The sequence below is a fragment of the Quercus suber genome, unplaced genomic scaffold (assembly GCF_002906115.3).
Source record: "Quercus suber isolate HL8 unplaced genomic scaffold, Cork oak 2.0 scaffold_838, whole genome shotgun sequence".
Classification (NCBI taxonomy): domain Eukaryota; kingdom Viridiplantae; phylum Streptophyta; class Magnoliopsida; order Fagales; family Fagaceae; genus Quercus; species Quercus suber.
The window spans coordinates 200,109-209,290 of record NW_027070268.1 but is presented as its reverse complement, the minus strand read 5'-3'; the positions used below and the strand labels follow the sequence as shown (position 1 = coordinate 209,290).

The following is a 9,182-nucleotide window of genomic DNA, read 5'->3' as shown; positions in this document are numbered from 1 at the left end:
TTCCCCTGAAGTCTTTGGAGTTTTCTTTACTCTAGGCAGAACTTTTGAATCTAGAAATTTTTTTCTTATATTACCTAATTTTCCACACCAACCTTTTTCTTTTTGATGGAATTCCACAAATTTTTTCTTATAGTACCTATTTTCTACACCAAACTTTTTCTTTTTGATGGAATTCCACACTACATGTTGAATACACTCAATAACATTTTTCTCCATCTAGTTTTTCCAAGAAAGTGTTGTTCAAGAAAATTAAAGATGGTGGGGACCTTAGAATCTTGAAAAACAATAATTGTGCGAAGAATTCCACATTCATTTCAGGGAATAGAAGATATTGAAATCTAATACCCTTTAATACTGACATCAAACACTTAATCTTGCTTTTACTTACTAATTGAAAAGTATTTGAAAAAAAAAAAAAAATTTCTTTGGAGATTAAGAAAATAACTCTCAAGATACTGGTTGCAAGTAATTCATCAAATATCCTCAGATTTTGTTACAAAGAGCCATTTAGTTTGCACAATTACATAGAATCTTATCGTCTTTTGTTTGATACTTTACAAATTGATCACTAAGAGACTCCAAATAGAGCTACCATGATTGCTAGATGAACACTAAGATCACCTATTAGAATGTATCAATTTTTGTTCTTAAATAGCAGTAACGGAGGTGGTGTCATGGCAAGGTATGGTAAACTACCTTTACCAGATCACTGCTTGTTTGAGCTGAAAATTGATTTTAGACTATTGTATTGGATTTCCTTTGACATTTATTTGAAGAAACATCATATTCATTAATATTCTATTTGTCATCAATGTAGAGGATCTTTTCAGGAACTAAGCAAAGCAGATCTAGAAAAAAGTCCTAGGATTTTGATACTTGTCCAAATATGTCTACCACAATATGAATTGTTAATATAGTAAAATTGATCAAGAATGTAGCTAAACACCTAATTTTGTTTAGGTAGTAAAAAATATATCTATTTTTTTTTATTTAAGTAGTAAAAAATATGTTTTTCATATCATTTTTTGGAACGCAGCTAAACATCTGAAAATATTTTCTAGAGTATTTTTAGGAAAGCAACCAAATACTTGATTTTTTTTTTTTTTGGGGAAAAAATTATCATCTAAAATATTTTACGATCAGAAAATATTTTTTGTCTATCCTAACATGTCATTAATTTTATAATTATCAACATATTTAAATCCACATATTTTATAAGTCTAAATATTATCCTAAATTAACCCAATATATTAGCTTAAATAACATTTTTCTCAATTTTTTTTAACATTTTAATTTTTTTTTTTTTTTTGGGTACTGGGGGTTAGAATTTAGGGGTTAGCAATTTTGGGGTTAGAGATTTAGGAGTCAGTGATCTAGGTGTTAGGTTTACAATTTTTTGGATAGCGATTTAGGGGTTAGCAATTTAGTAGTTAGGGTTTAGGGGTTACAATTTAGGGGCTAGTGATTTAGGGGTTGGGGTTTAGGGGTTACAATTCAGGGGTTATGGATTTAGAGGTTTGAGATTTAGGGGTTAGCAATTTATGGGTTAGGGTTTACGGGTTACAGTTTAGTGGTTAGCGAATTAGGCGTTAGCAATTTCATGGTTAGAAATTAGGTGTTAGCAATTTAGGGTTTACGAATTTAGGGTTAGTGATTAGAGGTTAGAGATTTAGGGGTTAGCAATTCAAAGGTTTGAGATTTAGGGGTTAGGGTTTATAGGTTACCATTTTGGGGTTAGGGTTAGGGTTTACGGGTTACAATTCAGGACTTAGGAATTTAGGGGTTAGTGATTTAGGGGTTAGCAATTTAGGGGTTGGGGTTTAGGGTTTATAGTTATTGGTTAGCAATTCCAAGGTTAGCCATTTAGGGGATAGGGCTTAGGGGTTACAATCCAAACGTTAAGGATTTAGGGGTTAGCGATTTATTGGTTAGAGATTTAGGGGCTAGTGATGTAGGGGTTACTATTTAGGGGTTATTGACTTTGGGGTTGCAGATTTATGGGTTTACAATTTAAAGACTTGGATATTTAAATTTAAACTAATTTGATATCTAAGGCAATAAAAGTCAATTGATTGAAGAGCACTCTAAAAGGGTATAGCACATTTAAAGATCAAAAGCACAATTAATAATTGATGTTGCGTTTAATAAAGGAAAGAAATTCAAAACTTAATAAAGACTCCACTCCAATTAAGTGTCACTCTTTCATAAGACTTAATCACTAATTTTCATTTAGCAACAAGCTTTTATTTGTATCCAAATGTGCACACATTTGGATGATTATTTCTATATGTCTGGATACTCACGTGCTCATACAATTAGATGTTTGTGTGCATGTTTTTGATGATCGTGCTTAAATGCTCAGGTGATTGGACGGTAAGATGTATTCTTACATGCTTATTTGCCCATATGCTTGTATGCTTAAATATCCACGTCCACATGCTTTCATTTCTACATGCTTAAATGTCCACATGTCCACATGTCCACATGCTTTGATGATCATATGCTCACATGTCTACTTGTTTTGATTATCACATTCTCCCACACTCACATGTTCATATGCTTGATTGCTTACATACCTGGATACTCACACACTTGCAAGATTTTATGCTCGTATATGCCCACTTACTCACATGTCCACATACTCACATGCTCACATGTCTACATGCTTTGTTGATCACACGCTCACAAGCTTTGATGATTATTTGCTCCCATGCTTCCATGCTTGCATGTTCACTTGCTTTGACTACCAAATACTCACATGCACACAAACTTGAATGATGATATGTTTATATGCTTCGAGGCTTAAGTGATCAAGTAGTTGGAAGTTTATGTGCTCACATGCATTGATGTTTATGTTTAAATGCTAAGGTGATTAAGTGGTAAGAGGTACGTGTTAGATGCTTAAATGTTCATGTGCTTGTATACTTACATGCTGGTATGCTCTTATGTTAAGATATTGGTATGCTCACATGTTCACATACTTGTATGCTCACATGTTCACATGCTTGGATGTTCATATCCTCACATGCTTGCATGCTCATATCTTCACATATTTTCATGTTCGCATAATCAGATGTTCATATGTTTATACATCCCTTTAACTCTCGCATTATTGATTGCCTTTTGCATGTCTATTCTACTTTCCATATCTATCTCACATGACTCGTAGGCGAACTTTAGGGCTTAGATGCATGCGTACGTTCACATAGGCTCATTAGATAAGAACCATTTATCCACTATCCAGTAAAGATATATGAAGGCCAGCTAATACTAGGTAGGTTTGGAGGGCCTAACCTATTCCCATCCTGTACCCTAAATTCGGACCTTGTCAGGTAGGAAGACCTTCATGAAGTCATTTTTGGTTCCAAGACCTATAACTAGGTGGTGACTCCTTCGCCTCTTTTTAAAAGGCACAGCATACTCCCAAGCTAGCACTCACTTCGAGTCTAAATTGCTTTCAAGGAGGTTAAGTACAGTGCACCCCACCTTCAAGAGAAGGAACTGACATGCTGATGTGTCATCTAAAAGGGGCATGAATCACGAAATTTACATAGGGAGTTTTTATTTTAAAAAATTCTCTAGTTAAATTTTTCTTGATTAGGACCTCTTCTAGTCTAGACCTTCTAGTTAAAGTTTGCTAACCTTCTGCTTTTTGGTGTCTTTTAGATTGACCGAGGTGAACGGTCAAAATCAAAACTTCAAGAACTCCATTGTTTGAGATAAAGGCATAACCTTGTCTCCATTTTGTTGTTTACTTGCTGTTTTACTTGCTTTAATAACTCTTGCTTAGTTTAGGTTTATTTGCTTTATAGAATAGAAGCATGCTAGGTTAGATTATGTTTTGTTTTGACTATCTTCTTGTTTGTTGTGTTTCTGGGTAGGGATGTGCGTGCATGTTTGTGCATGTGTACATGCGTACCCATGTTTAGGGTAGGCGCGTGCATGTTTAAACCTAGAAACCCAAGTTTCAATGTTCTTATGTGTTCTTCCTACTTTGCTTAGTTTTAATGCTTATTTAGAATTTGTTTATTTTAATTTTCACATGTTTTAATTAGGGAGTAGTAGCGTAACATGTCTCACATGCTTGATTTGTTAGATTGGTAATTATTGTTTATGTGTGATGAACAACATGAACTTGCATAAGAACATGAGCACACATTTATGAATAAGTGTTGTGGTGTTGTGATGTAGTGAGGTAAGTAGGGTAAGTACATGCATATAAGCATGAACATGCATATTTAAGGGTAAGTACATGCATATAAGCATGAACATGCATATTTAACATGATGAATTTTGTTTGCTTGTTGAATATAGTGATTGTTATGAACATGATGTGTTTAGTTATTTTCCATATGATTGTTTACTGCCTTTGGATGATGTTGGTGTGTGTGCTGCCTTGATGCCCTATGATGTGCATGAAATATATACAAAAAAAGGACTCACATATCTACATATTTAGCCTTACTTTTATGTTATTTTGTTACTGATTATATAATATCTTTGTGTTGCAAGTAACAAGGGCTTTACATGCAAAGTGGGGCTAAGCCAATTAAATTCAAGTCCAACTCAGATTAGGATTTCAACCTGCACATCAGTTAGTATTTTTGGCATAACTTTCGGCTCAGATATCTAATCGAGATGATTCAAGTTGGGCTGGCAATTTAACTTAAAGGGCTACAACTTTGTAGTTTATTAAAAGTCTGAATTCTGAATTTAAATGGGCCAAAATCGTCGGTTAAGTAAAGCCTAAAAATCTGAGATTTTCTCAACATGGGAATTCAACTTGTAATAGGATTCCTTGACCTATTTAAAGGCTCTTTAGGGTAAAAAGAAGAGAGGAGAAACCTAAGAGGAAAAGGAGGCTGCCGTATAGAAGAATTTGCTTTTGGGAGTCTTTATGAAGAGGAGGATCTGAGGACAAAGGCGAGAGCTTCATGTTGATCAACCAATGCAGATGAAAGACATAAGTTTTATTTTTTTTCTTTTCAATTTTATTATGAACTAAATTTTATTTTCTAAAGCATTGATATAGTCTAGCAATGAACACACAATTTATTTTCTGAATTATTTTATTTTTAATATTTCCATGATTGGGTGTTTAATTCTTATTCTTAATGCTTACTATTTTTTACAAATTATAGTTTGATCAATTGAATTACAATGAGACCGAGAGGTGATTTGTTATTTTAGTTCTAGAATTAAACACAATTAGTTGAGCGAAAGTAGAGATGCTTTACCGCGACTAGTGTGATTTTTCAAAAAATTCAAAGTACGTAATGAGTCTTCAATTAATTAAATTCACATAGAGATATGAAATTGTTAGTTGAAGATATTTTTGATATTATTTGAGAGAAGATATTGAATACTTAAGGAATTTTTAATCATCAACGGGAGATTATTAGAATTTAATAATTAGGAAGGATAAATTGTGTGGGATTTGTTAGGTGAAATCAATCACTCTAGATCCATTCTTATCATATTTTTACACTGTTAGATTTTTACGCTTTGTTAATTCTTTTTATTCGTAGATTTATTTTTATTAAATAGTTTAATTTAATTCGGATAGTAGAACATTCCATTTATTTTCGATTTTTCCAAATAGTAATTAATTTAGTGAATTTCGGTCCTCAATAACATAGTTAATCCTTGTGGGTTCAACACTTGTTTTCTAAAAAAACTTTACTACTTGTTACGATTCTGTGCACTTGCAGATTATTTTACGTGAACAAGTTTTTGGCACCGTTGCCGGGGATTAAGTATTTGTTATTGATATTGATACTAGCTAGATATTTACTACTTTGGATTTTATTTTATTTAATAAAAAAAAATTAAATTAGGTGCATCTGAGTTTGTTTTCTTTCTTTTCAGGAAGTAGAAGTGCATGCCCCGATCTAAACCGTTAGAGCATACACTCTTTGATCCTGAAATTGAAAGAACCTTACGTCAGCTCAAGAAAGAAAAGAAGAAAGAGGCCAACACATCTCTATCTAAGATGGCCGATCAAGAGCAAAAGGCATTAAGGGATTATGCTATGCCTTTGGTAAATGGAGCTACATCGAGCATAAGGAGGCCAGCCATACAAGCCAATAATTTTGAGATCAAGCCGGCCATCATTCAGATGATACAGCGGACTGTCCAGTTCGGGGGGCTATCACAAGAGGATCCTAATGTCCATATTGCAAATTTCTTGGAAATTTGTGATACTTTTAAACATAACGGAGTGACAGATGATGCGATTCGACTAAGACTTTTTCCCTTCTCACTTAGGGATAAAGCAAAAGTTTGTTGAATTCTTTGCCACCTGGCATCATTACTACATGGGAGGAGTTGGCACAAAAATTCTTAGCAAAATATTTCCCTCCCGCGAAGACAGCAAAGCTAAGGAATGATATCACCACGTTCATCCAATTTGAGGGTGAATCATTATATGAAGCATGGCAGAGGTACAAAGATTTATTGCGAAGGTGTCCTCATTATGACCTTCCAGCATGGCTTCAAGTGCAAACATTCTACAATGGTCTAGGAGCTACAAACAGGTCTATGGTTGATACAGCAGTTGGTAGAGCTTTAATGAGTAAAACTCATGAGTCAGCCTATGAACTTCTAGAAGAATTGGCATTAAACAACTATTAATGGCCTACAGAAAGAGCAATGCCAAGAAAGACAGCTAGAGTTTTAGAACTTGATTCTATTACCTCATTGGCGACACAAATGGTAACTTTGTCTCAACAACTAGGTAAAATGAATGTTAATGCTATTCAAACTAATGTTGTTTGTGATCATTGTGTAGGAAATCATTCAAGTGTTAACTGCCAAGTGGGAAATCCTTTTGCCCCATCGAGTTATGGATAGACTAATTACGTGTCAAATTTTCAACGTCAAAATAATCCATACTTGAACACGTACAATCCTGGATGGAGGAATCACCCCAACTTCTCATGGAGCAATAACCAAGGGCTCAGCAATTTCCACAGCAAGAGAAGAAGCCGACACTTGAGGACATGTTCATGCAGTACATGTAGAAGATAGATGTGGCGATCCAAAACAACTCAGCTTCAATCCGCAATCTTGAGGTGCAAATCAGTCAGCTCTCAAGCATGCTCACAGAGAGGACTAGAGGAACTTTGCCAAGCAACACTGTCACCAGTCCGAAAGAACATGTAAAGGCAATATCATTGAGAAATGGATGAACATATGAGGGGCCAAAAGTAACAAATGCCAAACAAGATGAAGTTGTGGATAATGAGGAGTCAAAGATGAAGGAAGCCGAGTCAGAGATGAAAGAAATGGAGCAAGTTGAGAAGATTAAGGAGAATGAAAGAGCTTCAAAATCCAAAAAATCCAGGGAAGTTACTTTTGAGACTTATTCTCCTTCAATTTATGATCCACCAATTCCTTTTCCGCAAAGATTACAAAAAAATAATATGGATGATCAGTTTTCTAAATTTCTAAGTATATTTAAGCAATTGCATATTAATATTCCTCTCATTGAAGTTTTGGAACAAATGCCTAAATATGCTAAATTTTTGAAGGATATTATATCAAAGAATCGAAAATTGGAGGAGCATGAAACAGTAATGCTGACAGAGGAGAGTAGTGCAATCTTACAAAAGAAGCTGTTGCCTAAACTGAAAGATCCGGGGAGTTTCACTATCCCTTGCACTATAGGAAAATCTTATTTTGATAGAGCTTTATGTGATTTAGGGGCAAGTATTAATCTAATGCCTCTCTCTGTTTTAAGAAAATTGGGTCTTGGATAAGTAAAGCCGACCACTATTTCTTTACAATTGGTAGATAGATCCATTAAATATCCAAGAGGAGTCATTGAGAACGTATTAGTAAAAGTTGACAAGTTCATCTTCCCAGCTGACTTCATGGTCCTTGATATGGACGAGGACGAGGAGCTCCCTTTGATATTGGGTCGACCTTTCCTTGCGATGGGGAGAACCTTAATTGATGGCCATCAAGGAAAACTTGTTTTGAGGGTCGGAGAGGATGAGGTCACTTTTGATGTATTTAAGTCTATGGAATTCCCTTCCGAGACACATTCTTGTTTTCAAATAAGTGACCGAGATGTGATCATGGCCGATGAGACTTGTGCAATTGATTTTCTAAAGTTACCACTTGAGGTATGACTTACTCGCTCTACACCTGTTAAATTCAATGATGAAGAGGTTAAAGAGTGTGAAAGATATTTGGAGGCTACACCACTCTTTCCTCCAATGCAACCAAAAGTAGAAGACTTAAAATCATGTCAGCCAACATCTCCACCAGAGGAACCACCTAAACTTGAGCTCAAACTGCTTCCATCAAATTTAAGGTACGCTTTCTTAGGCCAGGACTTTACTTTTCCAGTTATTATTAACAGTTCTTTGAGTGATGTAGAGAAGGAAAAGTTGCTGAGAATCTTGCAGGAACACAAAATGACTTTGGGTTGGACCATCTCTGACATCAAAGGAATTAGTCCTTCAATTTGCACACACAAGATTTTAATGGAGGATAATGTCTAGCTACAGATGATAAATAAAGTACTTTTGGGAGGCAACCCAAGTTTTTTATTTTTATTTTTATGTTTATGTTTTTTTTTTCATTTTTTTTTTTTTATTTTTTTTATCTTTTTTTTTTCTTTCATTTTGTAGGAATAAAGAGACCAAAGACAAACGAAACTTCATTGCTGTAACATGCAAATGAAAGACATAAGTTTTATTTGTTTTCTTTCAATTTTATTATGAACTAAATTTTATTTTCTAGAGCATTGATGTAGTCTAGCAATGAAACACAATTTATTTTCTGAGTTATTTTATTTTTATATTTCCATGATTGAGTGTTTAATTCTTATTCTTAATGCTTACTATTTTTTACAAATTATAGTTTGATCAATTGAATTACAATGAGACCGAGAGGTGATTTGTTATTTTAGTTCTAGAATTAAACACATTAGTTGAGCGAAAGTAGAGATGCTTTACCGCGACTAGTGTGTTTTTCAAAAAATTCAAAGTACGTAATGAGTCTCCAATTAATTAAATTCACATAGAGATATGAAATTGTTAGTTGAAGATATTTTTGATATTATTCGAGAGAAGATATTGAATACTTAAGGAATTTTTAATCATCAACGGGAGATTATTAGAATTTAATAATTAGGAAGAATAAATTGTGTGGGATTTGTTAGGTGAAATCAA

General features: G+C 34.1%; 1 protein-coding gene and 1 non-coding gene across 2 annotated transcripts; one reads left to right on the top strand and one right to left on the bottom strand.

Annotated features, from left to right (window-relative positions):
- Positions 1 to 6,375: 6,375 nt before the first annotated feature.
- On the bottom strand, positions 6,376 to 6,482 carry LOC112027033 (small nucleolar RNA R71). The gene has a single exon (XR_002884419.1). It is a non-coding gene; the product is annotated as a small nucleolar RNA R71 (small nucleolar RNA).
- Positions 6,483 to 7,256: 774 nt separating this feature from the next.
- On the top strand, positions 7,257 to 8,449 carry LOC136065049 (uncharacterized). The gene is made up of 4 exons (XM_065767710.1): positions 7,257 to 7,710; positions 7,795 to 8,129; positions 8,175 to 8,320; positions 8,386 to 8,449. Exons 1-4 carry the CDS (start codon positions 7,257 to 7,259, stop codon positions 8,447 to 8,449), a joined length of 999 nt encoding a protein of 332 aa, XP_065623782.1.
- The last annotated feature ends 733 nt before the right edge of the window (positions 8,450 to 9,182 follow it).